Source organism: Erinaceus europaeus, chromosome 18 (genome assembly GCF_950295315.1).
Source record: "Erinaceus europaeus chromosome 18, mEriEur2.1, whole genome shotgun sequence".
Taxonomy (NCBI): Eukaryota; Metazoa; Chordata; class Mammalia; order Eulipotyphla; family Erinaceidae; genus Erinaceus; species Erinaceus europaeus.
In genome coordinates, this window is record NC_080179.1 from 36,655,108 (window position 1) to 36,675,391 (window position 20,284).

General features: G+C 39.0%; 1 protein-coding gene across 5 annotated transcripts in view; it reads right to left on the bottom strand.

Moving 5' to 3' along the window:
- Window positions 1-6,181: 6,181 nt before the first annotated feature.
- Window positions 6,182-20,284, bottom strand: part of GPD2 (glycerol-3-phosphate dehydrogenase 2) — a 156,288-nt gene continuing 142,185 nt past the window's right edge. For all 5 annotated transcript variants that reach the window (XM_060177915.1, XM_060177916.1, XM_007524302.3 and 2 more), the window contains 4 exons: window positions 11,692-11,804; window positions 11,522-11,600; window positions 11,135-11,233; window positions 6,182-6,441 (listed from right to left, as the gene is read on the bottom strand). In XM_060177915.1, the coding sequence (XP_060033898.1) occupies window positions 6,316-6,441; window positions 11,135-11,233; window positions 11,522-11,600; window positions 11,692-11,804 (417 nt within the window). In that variant the 3' untranslated portion in view covers window positions 6,182-6,315. The remainder of the gene's footprint in view (window positions 6,442-11,134; window positions 11,234-11,521; window positions 11,601-11,691; window positions 11,805-20,284) is intronic.

Below are 20,284 nucleotides of genomic sequence, written 5' to 3' on the forward strand. Positions count from 1 at the left end.
CCTAGTGGGGGTTGTATTGTTGTGTGGAAAACTGAGGAATATTATGCATGTACAAAACTACTGTATTGGGCAGGGATAGATAGCATACTATTTATGCCAACAGACTCCCATGCCTAAGGCTCCAAAGTCCCAGGTTCGATCCTCTATACAACCATAAGCCAGTGCTGAGCAGTGCTCTGGTAAAAAAATAAATAAATAAACAAAAATAAAAAAACAACTATAAAACATTAATCCTCCAATATAGAAAAAAAAAAGAACTAAAAAAAAAAAAAAAGAAAAATTGAAAAAAAAAGTGCAACCTCCAATTCCAGAATCCCCTGAATCAAAACTATTTTTCACAAGCGCCAGAGACAAAAGAAAAAATATGGTTCCCACTTCTTACAGAATGTTGGCAGCAGCCAGCAAAAGGACATGAACCTGGACTCTCCAAGAGTAGCGTACCCAGTAAACGAAAGTGGAAATGCTTTGCTCAAGACTCAAAACAGTGAGCTGGAATAGTCTAGAAATTAGTGGAACCAGTTGGACTATGTTCTGATACTCAAGGTGGGTGCCCTAAGATCAATTCTCATACATAATATAGATTGTCCATGATTATAAGATATGTAACTTGACCTTCAAGTTCCAAGCATCTCTCCTGAGGATACTCTCATGAGGACTGATGGAAGGGTTTTCTAAGAAAGGCAAAATCACCCCACATGTAGAGAATGAATGACTGTGGATAGTTTTGCAACATCAGTGTTTTGCTGCAGTCAAATAGTAACAATATACAAAGGTATTTAATGATTTTCTGACTGGTTGATTTTGCAAAGAAGGGCGTGTTTAAGGCAATATTCTAATTCTTAGCATGAGACCCGCAGGGCTATTCTTAGTGTCATCATGACTCAAAACATCAGTCCTGGTTTCACAAGTGAGACTGTTGAATAGCCTAAGATATAAAGTTGGGCATAAGAGACTAATCAACTCCCTCTCCTGTCCAGAAATCCTCTCATCAGAAGGGTGTGATATCAGTTGAAACCTTCTGTTGTTTCAAGTCCAATGTTACCAGGTGAAATCTAGCTCAGGTATTAATGCAGTTTTGATAAAGATTACGAAGTGCTGATGTTAGTAGTTACTTCTACTTAGAATACTATAAATTTTATACATTTCAAAAACTGGGAGCATGTATGCTGAGAGATGTTAAAGTACTACAAAAATTTGATAAGCTAAATCAATTAAAATGTTTTGAATATATATATTTCCCCTCTGCCCCTCCAAGCAGTGACAAGTCAGTTCACTGTTACAAGTCTGGGAACAATGAATTTTGAGGTGTTATCTACAATTACAATGAAACTTCAGAGCCCAAAACTAAGAGGCAGCACATCTAAGCCACAAGTGGGGCACATGCTCTGTATACATGTATGAATTAAACCTTAGAAAACAGCATGGATGGCGTAAGATTTGTGCTAGAACTGATAACAGCTGTACTGATTCACTGACGATGAAGATATATAGCGTTTTTTCTGTCAGAGCATTCATCAACACTTGGCAACCCCGCACTAGCCTGACACGTAAGATGATCAAAATGGATTATGTAATCTTTCCCATTCATTTCTATTGATTTTAGTTATGATAAAATTAATCAGTGTGCCTGGAAATGCTCCGGCTGAGAGGTTCTGACTAACCAAAAAAAACAAAAAGGAAAGGAGAAAAGAATTCAACAGAGTTATAACAGGATGAATATAATTTTAGAATAGGATTACACAAATACACAAGTTGTGTCCTAAAGGCTACAGCAACAAATTAATACATATAATTCTGGCATTCTCATAAAATTACATCTGGTTAAGCAGAGATTCACTTTTTTTTTTTTTTGCCTCCAGGGTTATTGCTGGGGCTTGGTGCCTGCACTATGAATCCACTGCTCCTGGAGGCCATTTTTTACCTTTTGTTGCCCTTGTTGTTTTCAGTGTTGTTACTATTATTGTTGTCGTTGTTGTTGGATAGACAGAAATCGAGAGAGATGGGGAAGACAAAGAGGGGGAGAGAAAGATAGACACCTGCAGACTTGCTTCACCACCTGTGAAGCATATTCCCTGCAGGTGGGAAGCCGGGGGCTTGAACCAGGATCCTTCCACCGGTCCTTGCACTTTGCGCCACGTGCGCTTAACCCTCTGCACTACTGCCTGGCCCCCAGTGATTCACTTTTTAAGGTAGAACTATAAAATCCCATGCTGAAAGAATTCATACATCAATGACATTAAAAGGTAGTCTCTGAAAATGTTTTAAACTTTTTAAAACTTCAACAGTATTCACAGTTATGTCTGATTACAAGTAACATGGAAATGCCAACAAATGGTCGACTTTAATCAGTTTTATTGATTCATGCTTTCAGTTGTTACTCAGTTAAAAACAAGGCACATTAAATAATCCTCTATCACTCTATAAATGCATGCAGCTCATTCTGTATATCAAAAGTAATAAATAATGGTGATGAAACACCAAGTTATAAAAATGACAATCCAGCTTTCCAACACAGCATTTAACAGTCCAATCTAGAATAACAGCTCCACACAATACATAAAAGTGCCACATATGAAAACATGCACTGTGTCTATTCAGCCCAGTACTGGGCTTATCCTTGGTATTCTGTAAAAACACCAGACTTTTTACTTGTTAAAAGAGTTGACATAATGCAAAACAGTGCAAGCTACAGCATCATGACTTCAATATCATTATTACATTCATAGACCAAAAACAAAAATCTTTTCAAATACATAAAAAAAGAAGGAATAAGTTTCATGTTCATCCTTAGAGCAAGTTTATTAAAAGTCAGAATGAAATTTTTGTTGTACAAAAAAGTCAGCTACATATGTTGGAAAAAAAAAAGGCAAAGAACAGAATAGGAAGCATGCATTTCACCCCGAAAATAATTCCAGCTAAGTCAAAGACAAGAATATTGCAGACAGAACGATGAAGACAAGGCAGGTAGCCTTGATTTCACAGCATTATCTCTGCCCTCACAACTGCAGTGACTGTTCAGGGGGCTACCCAGCTCTCCACTGTAGACAGAGAAAGGCCCCTTCACCTGAATTCCTTACAGGCTCTTGAATTAAATCACCTGATGATACAAAATCTCTGTGCACACACCCCTCCAAAGAACCACAAGAGAATCATTCAATATCACACTGATTTAAAAACAAACAAACAAAAAAAGGTCTGGGCTAAAAAGATATTGTAATGGTTAAGCAAAAAGTCTATTATGCCTGAAACTCAGACATCTCAAGTTCAATCCACTAGAAGTCAGAGGTAAGTAACTACTCTGATAAAATAATAAAATAAAATAAAAATAAATTAAAAAGATAAAGTCAAAAACAAAAAGGGTTTTTTTTTTTTTTAAAAAAAAGGTTCTTTTGTGCTTGGAATATGTTTCGACAGACTCGCCCTCTATTCCTTTTCTGAAAACAGGTATTTTTTTTTAAAAAAAGGCATAGTTTTAATTAAGAACTTACAGAAAAATGTGTGTGTGTGGTGAGGGAGGTGGTGTTTTATTCACAGTAAAAACTTGGAACAGATCATTTCCAACACAAGTCTCTGGGATTGGTGAAGGAGCGTGTGTTTAGAATTAGCAGATTGTACGCAGAAGCACAGAAGCTCAAAAGAAGAGAAGTGTACTGCTTTTTGTCCTTAAAGGAACTTCATTCATAGCAAGGCATGCACAAGTCAGGCCTGCCTTACAAGCTCAGCTCTGCCCAGCACAGCCAGGCTAGAAACCCCATCCCTACTGTAATGGGCACAGGGAGGATGCAAGTCATCTTTATCTTGATCTAACTAGAAAGAGAGGTGGGGGGGTGGAGAGAGGGAGCACAAATGTATGATTCTGTGGGATACTGTCTGAGGTCTTTTACAGATCTATTGTCATTGGATTCTAAAGAATGAAATTCACTAGCTTGATAGGAAAACATTCAATTCCTAAGCCACATGCTTCCATTTATTAAAAAAAAAAAATAGTGTAAAAAATTCACTTCTTGAAAGAAGAAATTCACAGTGACACTCGGGCGCATCACTTAGCCTGTTTATGTTTCCCTTTCAGTGGTTAAGTTGTGGTGGGGGGTAGTAGCATCATGGTTATGCAAAAAGTCTCTCATGCCTGAGGCTCCAAAGTCCCAGGTTCAATCCCCCACAACACCATCAGTTAGAAAGGTGAGCAGGGCTCTAGTGTAAAAAAAAAAAAAAGTGTCAAGTCTAAACTTCACTGAGAAGCGCAAGTTAGGTAAGAGGTTAGATGCCACCCTTCCCTACAGAAGTGTTTCTGAGCTGAGGGTGGAGAGCATAAATTAGTGGACCTCCAGTGTCTCTATTACCACATATAGGCTCTTACTCAGCTTAGCTGAGCCACAGAGCAATTCTATAATGTTGACATAAATAGAAATAGCAGCACAAATGCGTTTTGTGTTCCAGTAGGAAAAATTAAGACTTTAAGTCTGCTCAATAAAAACTTGCCATTAAAAAGAGTTCCGTTTCCTATTACTTGCACACAACCTGATCTCAAAAACACAAAAGTAGGCCATTAACTTTATAACAGGAGACACAAGGAATAAATATTTAGACCATTAGTTAAAATGCCACCGAAGGATTGCAAAGGCAAACCCCACTGGCTTTCCAAACTCAGTGTGTTCTTTGTCAAATTCAGTGCTGACTGATTTGGGAGGGGTTGCCCTATGTGTGCACTTGGGTTACAGTTTTTTGTTTGTTTCCATTTTGACTGAACAAGAATGTTTTCCTTTAGTACATGCAGGCAAAGGTGTAAAGCGACCAAGTAACTAGAGTATTGCAATGTTTTGTCCTTTTGTTGGTGCTTTGTTGTTATTATTTTGGGGGGGCAAACTAGACTTAAGTATGTGTATTCTTGTATCACTGTGTCTATAAATATCCCACCAAGAAAGAACAATAAACTAAACAAAACAGACAACTTCTGACAATATCACTTGCTCCAACATTTAGGATTTAGGGACTGAAACCCATGTTCTGACACATGGATATCTAAGCATATGTTTTTAATCTCTACATTTATTATTACTGCAGAGATCTGAAATTTTAGTTTTATTCCATTACATTTAACTTGCCACATCAAGGCTAGTTTTTAAAAGTAGGAAGGATCTTCCTGGCAACTATAATAGCCAAAGAAAAATCAGCAGTAACTGGGTAAAAAAAAGTGAATTGCAGAGATGAAGCTATCACTGTAGTTCCAGCAAATGTCACTGCTATCCTTATCTTATACCTGTGATTCTGGAAGCCTTCAGTATTTCTCTTTGAGGCTTACTACTCCTAGAACCAGATCTAAACTTTTCCTCTCGTCTCCAGTTTTGCCAGTTACACTCTAAATATGAAATTGTGTCATATATTTAGATAAGAAAGACATACCATTTTCTGGACAAAGAAACTTCCAGAAGTACTTTCAGTAGGTCACTGCCAGCTCAATTTCTTTTAAGAACAGATAGAATCAACAGACTCAATATCTCAAGCTCTGTTTATGCCACAAAATTTCCCTTGCCCTACTCCCTAATTTCTGCCCCCAAACTGATTTAGAATAAATCAAAAACAAAAGAGAATGTTCAGTCTAATAGGTCATGAAATATACGCAAAACGTTAAATCAGTGTGCTTTAAAAAAATAAGAAAAAAGATGAAATCCACTTTTTGGAATCTAGATTGGATGACAAATACAATCAAAGCATATATGTCAACATCCTAAAGCTCTGGAATGTTTCCCGGTGTTTAAAAAAAACAATAAGATGAAGGAGAAGAGAGAAAGAAAGAAGAAAGAGGGAAGGAAGGAGGAAAAAAGAAAGGAAGGAAGGAAGGAAGGAAGGAAGGGAAGGGAAGGGAAGGGAAGGGAAGGGAAGGGAAGGGAAGGGAAGGGAAGGGAAGGGAAGGGAAGGGAAGGGAAGGGAAGGGAAGGGAAGGGAAGGGAAGGGAAGGGAAGGGAAGGGAAGGGAAGGGAAGGGAAGGGAAGGGAAGGGAAGGGAAGGGAAGGGAAGGGAAGGGAAGGGAAGGGAAGGGAAGGGAAGGGAAGGGAAGGGAAGGGAAGGGAAGGGAAGGGAAGGGAAGGGAAGGGAAGGGAAGGGAAGGGAAGGGAAGGGAAGGGAAGGGAAGGGAAGGGAAGGGAAGGGAAGGGAAGGGAAGGGAAGGGAAGGGAAGGGAAGGGAAGGGAAGGGAAGGAAAAAGAGAAAGAAAAAAAACCATCCATAACCACTATTTTGGAGAGGTGTTAAATCATCTCTGGTCGCTACATGATGATCGGTTCCTATGTCTGCTGATTGTGGATTTACTGTTGAGACTCACAAGCCTCCACAACTGCGGTCCACCGGGATGGGAACTCTGGTATCAAGGTTCTCTTCTGCCGTCTTCATTAGAATAGCAAGCCGGCTTCCAGATACCCTTCCTTTCTGGACAGCACTCATCAGCTGAGAGAGAGGGAAGACAGGCCACAGAGTCAGAATATAGGCTAGTTCCTCCCCCGATGTCCTTTCAATGGTTACCTTTCCAGCAGATAGAGGAATTAAGGGCCCCATTAAAAAGTTTAGCTGGCTTACAATTTACACAAGAAGCGTTTCTGAGCAAGTAGGAAGCAGCACATATGGGTCACTGCTGCCAGGAACCACATCTCTATGATCCTGGCTGCTTCCTGTTTAACTCAATTATCACACTTGGTACCATTTCCTATGCCCAAGGCACTCTTTTTTTTTTTTAAAGCAATTTCAATATTGGACATCTAGTTCTATTAAAAAACATTACAGAAAGAACCTCGGGGATTGAATAAAACAAACCATGACATATATTTAACTACTTTTTTTAAAGTGTTACTGTACTTCACAACTTCAAGTCCCCTAAATCCAAATTCCTTAAAGACTTTTAAAAGTAATTTACAGTTAAAGCCTTGAAAATGGACCCAAAGGTCTACCTTAAGAATTAAAAGCCCTCCAAAGCATAGATTTTAGCTAATTCATTTTTATCCAATGGATAAAATCAGAATTAAGTCTTGAAATTGCATGTAGTCATCAGGCAAAGGCTTTTAATCTAGAAGACACTTGGCAGTTATGAATATGTCTTTTTTCTTTTTTCTCTTTGCTTTTCAAACTGACAGGATTTTAACTATTTGCTTTTCTTTTACATTTATTTTTAAAAACAATTGATTTAGCTTTTTGTCTGAAATATATACAGAGGAACAAATGCATATAAATATAAAAGAATTCTAGAGACTTTCAGGGTTATAGTTTTCAGACTAAGAGAAACATTTCTTAGCACTGGCTCAGAGTAAAAATCAGAGGCGGATGCCAAAGGCCTGGATCAGAATTTCATGACCTTATTAAATGCTGTTTCACAAGCTACTGCTTATTAGAGATGGACTCCTACATGCAGAAGTGTCATTAGTGCCTAAACCTAAAAATAAAATCAGTAGCCATGCAGTATCTAAAGGGACTCTGCTATGAAAATCGTTGAAAAACAGTAGTTAAAATTGTGCTGAATGCAGTAATATAAGGTCTTCATTGTCAGAAAAGGAAGATATTTTCATTTTTTAAAACCCTGAAAATACACTTTACATCTGGCATTTCTTAACACTGATATCAAAGAACAGAAAAAATACTATTTATTGTTCTATCTCTGCTTCCATCAGAGTTTGCCAGATCTAACAAATTCAGCACAGAGGGATTTTTTTCCGCTTTAGCTACAAATACTATGTGATGTATCAAGCAGTAAAAACTCAGTTTTCTTTACATATGCCTTGAAACCATATTGTAAGAGAAAAATAGCATTTGAGCATATTTCATTGAGAATAATAGACATTTTATTAAAGTTAAAGGTTATACTATCATATATACTACAAAGTCTTTTTATTTAGAAATTTTCAATTAGTAAAAAGAAAGAAAGAAATGAAAAGAAAAGAAGAGAAGAGAAAAGAAAAAAACACTCAAACAATTTAAATTATTTTCCCTGAATTTACCACTGTTGCACTCAAGAAAGCTATGTAAAACCCAAAGCACACAGCATATCCATAAAATTAGGTTCTTACTGTTTCTAAAACCCCAGCCTTCAACCTTAAATGCTGCTGTTTATTCACAACACACATGAAAAGAACACAAGCTATTTCTTTGTAGCTAAACTTTGTGAATTCAGAGATAAAATATTAAGAAGAGTACTAGACCAAAAATATGGGAAGTGGTTTCCAATGTCTAAATTTTAAACTCAAATTTAAAATGTCCCTTTAGTTAAACAGCAAGCTAAAGCACTGAGCATTACGTTTTTGAAATGCTGGACACAATCTGTAAAAATTTTCAGCATTTAGATTCAACAATGCTCTTATCTGCAGCTCATCTCCAGAGACAATTACCATTTCCTTTGCCTTGATCTTGTTTGTTTAACTTGACACAGTGAAGAAAGGGCTGACACTGACCAAAATCCCCAGCATTAATTTATTTTATGTTCAGAATTCTTCATTGCCATGGTGCATGTAGGACCTAGCGTTCATTTGGAATACCTGCCCAGAAAGTACTGCAGAAAAAGCCCTACCTGCTTGGAAGCCAATGTATTCCTCACAGGACCAGGGTCCTGTAGACAGTTACAAGGCATGCATGCTGCTGTGGATTCTTTCTTTTTCTTAACTTCTTTTTATTTATTTTTTTAAAGCAATGATGTGCAGATTGAAGTTTAAGGAACAAAATTTATTTCCTTCATAACTAACATAAAAAAATGAAGCCCAAGTTTAGGTGACAGAGAAAGCTTGAGTAAAGTCAGCCTGACCCTAGAATCCAGATGGGCTCCCTCTTGCCCCCTAGTCCTTTATAAGAATAGGCACAGGGAATCGGGCTGTAGCGCAGCGGGTTAAGGGCAGGTGGTGCAAAGCACAAGGACTGGCAGAAGGGTCCCTGGTTCGAGCCCTGGCTCCCCACCTGCAGGGGAGTTGCTTCACAAGTGGTGAAGCAGGTCTGCAAGTGTCTATCTTTCTCTCCCTCTCCTCTCTCCTATCCAACAATGACAACAATAAAACAACAAGGGCAACAAAAGGGAATAAATAAAATATTAAAAATAAATAAATAAAAAAGAATAGGCACAACCTACAGGGAATATGACTTTCAAATGAATACAACCATTATCTTTAAAAACTTCCTCCATAAAAAAATTACTTTCCAAATCAAAGGAATACAGATTGGAAGGGAAGAGGTCATGCTCTCACTATTTGCAGATGATATGATAGTATACATAGAGAAACCTAAAGAATCCAGCAGAAAACTACTGGAAGTTATTAGGCAATATAGCAAGGTATCAGGCTATAAAATCAATGTGCAAAAATCAGTGGCATTTCTTTATGCAAACACTAAATCTGAAGAAGAAATCCAGAAGTCACTCCCATTTACTGTTTCAGCAAAATCAATCAAATACCTAGGAATAAAGTTGACCAAAGAAGTGAAAGACCTATATACTGAAAACTATGAGTCGCTACTTAAGGATATAGAAACTGATACCAAGAAATGGAAAGATATCCCATGCTCATGGATTGGAAGAATAAATATCATCAAAATGAATATTCTCCCCAGAGCCATATACAAATTTAATGCAATACCCATCAAAGTTCCACCAAGCTTCTTTAAGAGAATATAACAAACACTACAATCATTTATCTGGAACCTGAAAACACCTAGAAATGCCAAAACCGTCTTGAGGAAAAGAAACAGAAATGGAGGCATCACACTCCCAGATCTCATACTATATTATAAAGCCATCATCATCAAAACAGCATGGTACTGGAACAAAAATAGGCACACAGACCAGTGGAACAGAATTGAAAGCCCAGAAATAAATCCCCACACCTATGGACATCTAATCTTTGAAGAGGGGGCTCAAAGGATTAAATGGAAGAAGGAGGTTCTCTTCAATAAATGGTGCTGCGAAAACTGGGTTGTAACATGCAGAAGAATGAAATTGAACCACTTTATCTCACCAGAAACAAAAATCAACTCCAAATGGATCAAAGACCTGTATGTTAGACCAGAAACAATCAAATACTTAGAGGAAAACATTGGTAAAACAGTTTCCCACCTACAGAAGTACACTAGAGTTTGCAGTGAGTACCCCCCAACACTTCCTCTCCACTATTCCAACCTTTGAGTCCATGATTGCTCAACAATTTGTTTCGCTTTGTATGTTAACTCTCTTTTCAGCCACCAGGTGCCAGATGCCATCAGGATGCCGGCCAGGCTTCCCTGGACTGAAGACCCCACCAATGTGTCCTGGAGCTCTGCTTCCCCAGAGACCCACCCTACTAGGGAAAGAGAGAGGCAGACTGGGAGTATGGACCGACCAATCAACGTCCATGTTCAGTGGGGAAGCAATTACAGAAGCCAGACCTTCTACCTTCTGCAACCCACAACAACCCTGGGTCCATGCTCCCAGAGGGATAGAGAATGGGAAAGCCATCAGGGGAGGGGATGGGATATGGAGAATGGGTGGTGGGAATTGTGTGAAGTTGTATCCCTCTTACCCTATGGATTTGTTAATTTATCCTTTCTTAAATAAAAAATAAATTAAAAAAATTACTTTCCACTTTATAAATACTGTGTTGCCTCTTGAAGAAGATAATATTCCATGGCATATTACTTTAGAAATATATGACAGAAGCAGAACACTTCTTGTTCAGCCCTTTGTCTAGACATAAGGAACTTGAATTTAGTCTAGATTGCCCAACATGCATAAAGTGTTTTATAAAAAGAAGGAAAATAAACATGCATCACACAGAACCCTAATCAAGGACAGACACATCCACCATGGTTGACTTCAAGCTTTCTTTCTTTTAATATATTTTTTATTAATTTCATGTATTGGATAGAAACAGACAGAAATCATGAAGAAAGGGGAGACGGAGAGGGAGAGAGACACAGAGACATATGCAGCCCAGCTTCACCACTTGTGCAGTTTCCTTCCTGCAGGTGGGGATAGGGGCTCGAGCCTGGGTCCTTTTGCATAGTAATGTGCGGTTAACCAGGTATGCCACTACCAGGCCCAAGCATCCTCCTTTTTGTGACTTTAAACATCAGTAGTGAATTATCACTGACAACCAACAGATGGCAAGTAAACATCTTGTCTCATTTCACAATGACTTACCTGCAAAAACTCATTGAGTTCAACCTGTCCATTTTTATTTAAATCTACTTCATTCAGAATTTCGTGTAGTGTATTTTCATCCATTTGGACATTGATACTCTAAATAAAAGAAAGACCATGGAACAAGTTTTAAGACCATGGAACAAGTTTTAACTAATAACTATGCATAGCAATTCATTAATGTTACCAATATTTCAAAAATTACAATGGAGTATCACTTATAAAAGGTACTACATGACAAGAGTACTAAGTTTTTTAAAATTCCTCTGCAATGGAAGACAGTGAACCAGTATGAAACTATGTCTCTGACATCTTACAAGTTTTAAACCAGCATTCACTCATCAACCATGAAAAGTGAAGATCTGAATACTGACTCCAAATTCTGACCTCTAGTACGCGCTGAACATCAACAATGGTGATGAAGCCTTTTTGGTCTGCATCAAATTTATGGAATCTCTTTTTGTACCTGGAACACATCATCAAATGATTAAAAAAGGAAGAAAGAAAAGAGATTAGGTGTGAAGGAGAAAGAAGAGTTGGAAACATGTTAGAAGTACCTGTCAATGTCTGAAGGCAGCAGACTGATTTCCGAGCGGTCAGTTAACTGCTCTGATCGAGATTTATAGCCCATTTCATAATAGAGAAATTTTCTGGCTGTTTCCAGTTCTTCCTAAAACACACAATTCAAATATTTATGGAAATAATTATTGATTGGGTCTTTTTTTTCCCTTCTTCTCCTCCACCTCCTCCTTTCAACCTTCTAAAAATAAATTCATTCTCATTTATCTGAGCAGCATATTTTCTAAAAAACTTGCTCCAGTTTTATTGAGCTATAATTTAAATACAACAAAAGACCCTTGTTTTAGGTCCATAAGATCTTCTATGCCTAGATCAGGACACAGAACACTCCTATCACTATCAGAAAGGCTCCTCACACATACTTGTGGCTGATGCCTTCCTATGACCTTCTCACTCTAGGTAATCCTGATAACAATTCTATCATTTTGAAATGTCCCTTTACATTTGACTGACTGCCTTCCTGCTAATATGAGGATTCGGAGATTCAATCATGTGGATGTTAATATTTTGTGCCTTTTACTGATCATTTTTTCAAGTATGAATGATGAAAATCTACCACAAAAATTGTCAGTTAGTGCAAAAAAAAAAATCTATGAAAAGTGAAAAAGACATGTAGGACTTGAACGACTACTATGATAATAACCAGTGTGGCTAGCTGTTCTCAGATACTGTCACTAGGACATAGAAAGTTGTGTAGGAGAGTCATAGAAATAAACAGCATATCCTGAGGAGTTTCTCTTCCCATTCTCCATCTAGAGCCTAGATTTGCTACAGAATTATTCATGAGACATAAATTCTGCTTTCATGCAGCTAACTCCCTGGCCCAAGAATCTCCAAAATAAACCTTCACACTGTGTGTTGTTACAAATCTCTTGGTTCTCTTGATCCATATGAACTTCTCTGCTCTGTTTCTTCTTCTTCTAGCGTTTGCCCTTCTTCTGTAGCCAGTCAACAGCATCAGGTTGAGCCTGATGTAAAGTTTCGAGACCTCCTTTGAATCTGGAGAGGTGGCAGTCATTGACTATGTGGGTCATAGTCTGTCTGAAGCCACAGGGGCAGTTCGGGTCGTCTCTGGCTCCCCAGCGATGGAACATAGCGGCGCACCGGCCATGGCCTGTTCGATAGCGATTGAGGAGGGCCCAATCATAATGTGCTAGGTCAAAGCCGGGTTGACGCTTGCAGGGGTCTGTGATGAGATGTTTGTTCTTTACCTCAGCTGACTGCCAGCTCTGTTTCCAAGAGACTGGAACAGAAAAGTTCAGTTGTAGGCGTAGGGGACCAGATTGGGTGACGAGATGTCAGCGTTGAACAGGGTGGGCGAAGATATCCGCGTATATTGGCAGGTCCGGTCAAGCGTAGACGTGGGAAATGAACTTAGATGATGCCGCATCCCGACGAATATCTGGCGGGGCGATGTTGCTAAGAACTGGCAGCCATGGAACCGGGGTGGAACGGATGGTTCCTTAAATTATCCTCATGGAGGAATATAATTTGGAATCGACCAAGTGGACATGGGGGCTACAGAACCATACTGGGGCACAGTATTCTGCAGTGGAATAGCATAATGCCAGAGATGATGATCGTAGTGTGGAAGCGCTCGCTCTGCTCTGTAAGGACATTTCTCAACTCCATGGACATGAGCTCGATATATGACTGACTTTTGCCAGTAGGGCATGCATGGCTAGGAGGCTTGGCACTTTTAAGTGAATGTTAAAAAAATAAATAAATAGAATGTATGGCTTTATTTCGCCTCTCTTGCTCCTGTGTTATGAATACAGTATGAATCCGAGTGGTTATAAAGTGCAGTCTTCATGAAGCCTGAGTGCAAAAGGTACTTGCTGTTTGTTTTACAGCAGACCTAGAAAAAGCTAGGTAGGTCAGCAAAATAGCTCGCCTGGGTAGTGCTCCCACTCTCTCATGAGTGACCTCCAGCTCTGAGTTTAGCACCCTAAGCACAGAAGGTATCTTCAGTGCTGTGGTCTCTCTCTCTCTCTCTCTCTCTCTCTCGGAAAGCACAGAGCAATAAAGCCAAAATATAAACAAGAAAAGTTCACTAAAACAGGTCTCCCTTCATCACCAAGGGAATTTCAGTAAGCCAATGATTCCCAAGTTCTGGTCTACACATTAGTGCCAGTGAGAAGGGAAGCAAGCAAAACAAAAGTGGCTTTTGCACATGCATGACATATGTTTCCACGTGCCTGCTTCTATCTGTGACAAGTTCCTTTACCTGTGCTTTCCTGGAACGACAACACTGTTTAGTGAGATCATTCCCTTTCATTGCCCTAAGAAACAGGTAAGAAAAATAAGGTTCCTTTAAGTTCCTGCATAGAAAGACACAAAGGCAAGGGAACTAAAGCACTGTCTTAGTTTACTTGAACATATCCATTCTCTCAGATCACATATATGTGTGTGCATATATGCATATGTACATGATATATGAAGGTAGAAGGTGACACAAAACTTGTCTGTGAAATCACCAAGGGCATTTTCCACTGTAAATTTTTCTCTTTGTATGTGGAAATTCTCCAATTACAAATAAAATAAAAGTTATTGGGGGGTCAGGGAGACAGTGAAACAAACAGTGGTGCATCATGCTTGCATGACTGAGGACCCAAAGGTTTCAGGTTCAATCCCCAATAACCCCAAATACCAGAGTGGCTGAAAGGCAGTAAATATAAAGCAGAAAAAAATGTTTAACTCAGGAACCCCATGGTTCCTCTAGCAGATGAAACTATGGGTCTTTGTGTGAGAAGAAGCTAGGAGGTCTATTTTAGTTCTTTTGCTTGAGTCCTACAGCTAACTTCCCTGGGCAGACAACCTCATCAGTGTGTCCTGGAACCTCCCCTCCCAGAGCCCTGTCCCACTAGGGAAAGACAAAAACAGGCTGGAGGTATGGATCCACCTGCCAAAACCCATGTCCAGTGGAGAAGCAATTATAGAAGCCAGAAATCCCACCTTCTGCATCCCATAAAGAATTCTGGTCCATACTCCCAGAGGGATAAAGAATAAGGAAGCTTCCAATGGAGGGGATGGGATACAGAACTCTGATGGTGGGAACTGTATGGAATTGCACCCTTGTTACCTTACAATCTTGTTAATCATTATTAAATCACTAATAAAATATGGAATCAAAATGTTATTTCTGTGGCATCACCCTGGTCTGACAACCTTAGTTTTCCTCCTCCCCCCTCAAAAAATAATTGTGTGACATTATTCTTCCTAATGCCTCAGTATGAGCTAGCAGTAATCACTAATTGATGCTGAATAAAACTATTCAGAATGCCCTAATCCAGAAAAGGGTCCAAGGTCAATGCTAAGACCACTGGTTTAATATATTTATCTCCTCTTCCTTCTTTGTCTTTTGGTTCTGTGAGTATATGACACTATGTTTTAAAACTCATCAGCACCTATATAAGCCGACCTGCACATTCTCAGTACCCTGACACATTTTTTTCTGGGCTTACCTATAAGCTCATTTAGAGCAGCTTCTTCACTGAATATCTATTTCATCTTGCCAATATTTCCTTTGCTCTTTACATACAGAATTTATTCTCCTTGACCAAAATATGAGAGGAAGAGAGGAAGAAGTGACAGAAAGGAAGGTGAAGGAAATAAACTGGGATCAAAGTGGGTTAATCAACAATGTTAGAGAATGTTCCATTCTCTGAAAAGAGGTTGGACAACATATAATACCTATGACCTGAAAAGATGGGTCCTGAAATTAGTGCAACCTGGAATGTTCCTAGCCATGACCACAGAATGCAAACTCAGACCTACAGGGATGCAGAGGTTACATAGGCCCCTGTGCTGAATATGGGCTCCAGATCAAATTGATGGGGTTTACAGTTAACAATATTTATATACTTTCCCCAAATTTGGGAACTATTCTATTCCCTGATCTAGCTTTCTAGCCTTTTTTTCCAACTATGACACCACCTTCCCAAACAATAACTTGGATCCACCTGCATATTAGATGTCAGGCCCAGGCAAAAACTAGTAAAGTCATGGGCTCCTTGGAATATACCTAAAATAGACCTACTAGCTTTTTCTGGAATGGAGACCCCAAATCTTCATCTGCAATATTCATGCCTTTAGGTTCATGATTAGTCAACAATTTGTTCTGCTTTATATCTTAACTCTTTTTCAGCCACCAGGTGCCAGATGTTACCATAATGCTAACCTGACTTCCTTGGGCAGATGACCTCACTATGTGTCCTGGAGCCCCACCTCCCCAGATCCCTGCCCCACTAGGGAAAGAGAGAAGGCTGGGGAGTATGGATCGACCTGTCAACACCCATGATCAGCGGGGAAGCAATACAGAAGCCAGGCCTTCCACTTTCTGCACCCCATAATGATCCTGGATCCAAACTCCCAGAGGGATAAAGAACAGGGAAGCTATCAAGGGAGGGGATTGGATATGAAGTTCTGGTGGTGGGAATTGTGTGGAATTGTACCCCTCTTATCCTATGGTCTTGTTGATATATCCATTTTATAAATTTTTTTTTTAAAGCGGATTAAGTAGGTCTCTCTTAGCATTCAAGGATATAGTTCCAGCCATCTTAAACAATGGTCTAGTTGTGGCCTTACTTGAATTCTTTTCAGTTTTTAAAAGTTACTATTATGTGTTCAGAATTTAACATATATATTCCCTGAATAGTCTTTCATGGTTCATCTCTAATCTTCAATCTGTTTTAAAATTTTTGTATATGAGCTTGCCTCTTCAGAGTCACTCATTTCATTTGCTTCCAATTTCTCCCTCTTATTAAACTCATCTTTGAAAATATGTCTGTATTTATGTATTTATGGGAAAGACAGAAGTAGAGAGAAGCAGAGCATCACTGTGGCAGCTGTGCTGGCAGGGGTCACACTCAGCATCTCAGCCACTCTGCCACCTCCCAGGGCCCTAAAATCAATTTTGAAGTAATTTCTTCCCATGAGAATACCTCCATCTACTTAAGTGATATTCTTTTAAAGACTCTCCGTAAAAAATACATTGTGTCTGAAGGCTATAAAATGGACCTTATTAAAGACTATGGCATCTGCAAGGACCCAGGCTCAAGCCTCCAGTCCCCACCTGCAGGGGGAAAGCTTTGTGAGTAGCTAAGCAGGGCTGCAGGTGTCTCTGTCTTCCTCTGTATCTCTTCTTCCCTCTTGATATCTGGCTGTCTCTATGCAATAAATAAAGATAATAATAAAAAAATTTAAAAACTATGACAGAACTTCTCAAAAGACATCCTCACAATTTTTTTCTCCCAACCCCACACTTGTGAAAAGTGAGAATTAAATCTGTCTGCAATAAGTTCTCTTATGGAAACTGACAATCCAGGAAAGCATTTCAAAGGCTCCAAGTCTGCACTAAAGAACAGTCTTGAGTTGTATAACTTGGAATCCTCCAAACTAGTTTGACCACGTAGTCATCTTTTCATTTCTATTCATTTAGACTCTGTATAACACAACTTAACTTGGCAGTGTTATTTTCTCTAAATGTCCTCAAGAACTCCTCTAGAAAATGTCTTTCTCTCTAATTCATTCTACCAGCTTGGTTGGCAATGGTCTTCAATAATAGTTCCTCTAAACTGGTCTCTAAGTTTTACACACAAATTTCTGAGGTACCCATATGTGAAGACTTCAAAGACCCTTGAAGCAATGAGGCATTTATTATTCTTCTAAAATATCTGGTCTGTAATGCTCAGTATCCAAGTCACCTGTTAAGTATTGACTGGTTAAAAACACACACAATTTATCTACAGAGAGTTATTTATCACCTTGTCCCTCTTTCAGTTCTGCAGCTTAAATAATCCCAATGCTTTTAACCTTTTCTCAGAAGTCCAGCTTTCTAACCTTTAATTCCTTTTTTACCTCCTTTGTTCTCTCTAGAATATCTGCAGCTCTCATTAATATACTCATGTGTTTGATATTGAGTAATAACTTTAGGTGTTTTATTTCTTTGTTGAGGGGTAGAGAAGAGTAGTCTAGATTACATACATTTTACATCTTCCCATAAAATTTGAACTGGTTAAATCATCAGAAGAGCTAAATACAGCCAGTTTACAGAATTTTCTTCCTCTATGCTACATCCTATAGCCTGAATTCCTTGCACAAAGTAACTTCCTACATATTCAAATCATTTAATCCACAACTCTTACAAGAGCAACCCTTATATCTGGCAAAAATAAACAAACAAAAAAGAATGATGATCAGTAACACAGGATCTCATTCTTGTGTTGCTGCTGTAATAGCTTTAGTCGATTAAGCCCAAGCTCAAAACCAGAAGAGCTGATAGCCAGCACGCCCATACAGAAACAACAGGACAAGGTGGAGAAAGTGCATCTGCAAGATCAAGTACCTAGTTCCAGCCTCAGTGCTGCAACTTACTAGCTGAGTCCAATCTGCCCTCCCCTGAGCCTATAGCCTACAGCCTCAACTGGAGGAGGACAGAGGCAGCCAGGAGGTGGTGCAGTGGATAAAGCCTTGGGTTGGTTCTTAAGCTGAGGTTGTGTTGCTCTTGTGCTCTCTCTCCTTGCCCTTCTCCTTTCTAGTATAAATACTTAAGTAAACTTTTTTAAAATGGAAAAAAATATTATCAACAACAGGAGATGTAATCAGGAAAACAAGGGATTTCCACCGTCAGTATACTACAAACATGGCACTAAGATCACAAGATGGGACAGAAGGGATAGTACAACGGTTGTGTAAAAGACTTTTCAGGACTGACACTCTGAAGTCCTCAGTTCAATAACCTAGAGCTGGGCAACATTCTGGTTATAAATATATATACCCCATCTATATTAAATAAATTCTTTTTAATTTCAAGAGGCTAATTAAATGAATTGGAATTAAAATGTGAAACCCTAATTTGACTCCTCAAGACTGTCTCAACTTTTTAGTAAAGTATTTTTAAAAAGTATTTACTTATTTATTCTTAATGAGAGATACACAGAATGACAGCTAGTGGAAGAGACCAGGACCCTGCTCAGCTCTGGCTTATGGTAATGCAGGGGAATGAACATGGGACATTCAGTGCCTCCTACATGAATGTCTTGTGCAGAACCACTAGGCCATTTCCCCAGCTCTGAGTCTTAATTGAAGTCTTTTCAAAATATGTTCTTTCTCTCTTTATTTCCCAGAGAATTCTAGTATGTAACCACCTTTGAGAATTTACCATAATGAATCTACCAAGCTCATGTTTCCATACATAGTCAGCATATGATACCCATACTCACACATTCTACAGAATCTATTTAGGGCCTGCTACATTCTGGGCAGTAGATGTAAAGAAAGACAGGAAGATGGGGGGATGGGAAGGAAGCGAGGTGGTGGTGCACCTGGTTAAGTGCATGTGTTATCATGCTCAAGGACCGGGGATCAAGCCCCTGGTCAGTACCTGCAGTAGGGAAGCTCTCAATTTATCTCTGTTCTATCAAATAAAGAAATAAAGTTTAAATTAAAAAGAGAGACAAAAGAAGCAAAACAGGAAAAGAGGAAAAACAGAGAGAGGGAGGGAGGGAAAGGGAATAAAGGAAGGAATCACATCCCCTCCTTCCAAAAGTGTATTCCTGTAGTGTATGCAGACAACAAACTAGAGAAAAGAAAACTTTAATTTACTTATTTGTATTTTAAAATGTATTTTTATTTATTAGATAGATAAGAAACAGGGAAATTATAACACCAAACCAAAAAGAGATGTGTACTCCTATGTTCATAGCAGCACAATTCATAATAGCTAAAACCTGGAAGCAACCCAGGTGCCCAACAACAGATGAGTGGCTGAGAAAGCTATGGTATATATACACAATGGAATACTATGCAGCTATCAAGAACAATGAACCCACCTTCTCTGACCCATCTTGGACAGAGCTAGAAGGAATTATGTTAAGTGAGCTAAGTCAGAAAGATAAAGATGAGTATGGGATGATCCCACTCATCAACAGAAGCTGAGAAAGAAGATCTGAAAGGGAAACTAAAAGCAGGTTCTGACTAAATTGAAAGTAGGGCACCAAAGTAAAAACCCTGTGGTGAGGGGGAGGGTGGACATGCGGCTTCCTGGGCCGGTGGGGGGTGGGGGGTGGGAGTGGGTGGGTGGGATGGGACACAGTCTTTTGGTGGTGGGAATGGTGTTTATGTACACTCCTAGTAAAATGTAGTCATATAAATCACGAGTTAATTAATATGAGAGGGGGAAAATTAATTGTATGTCTCGAAGTTTTTAAAACAGACTGAGTCTTTTTAATATATAGGCTGTGTATTTGATATGCGGACCCTCTCAAAACCTAGACCAAGTAGATCAGAAACAACCAGTAGCACCACTATATAAGATACTGGGTACTATACAGCAAACCCTAACAAAAGGACTTTCAAAGTTAACCCAATTACCAAATAATGTGATGATAACATTAACTATTCATTGTCTTTTTGAACCCTAAGACAGCAGGAACCTCACATCTCCACTATAGAACCTATATTTCCCCCAGTCGTGGAACCTTAAGATAGGGCCCACTTTCCCGTATGCCTCTCCCAATCCATATCAAATAATATTGCATCTGCCGATCACAACCTAACCAACGCAATGAT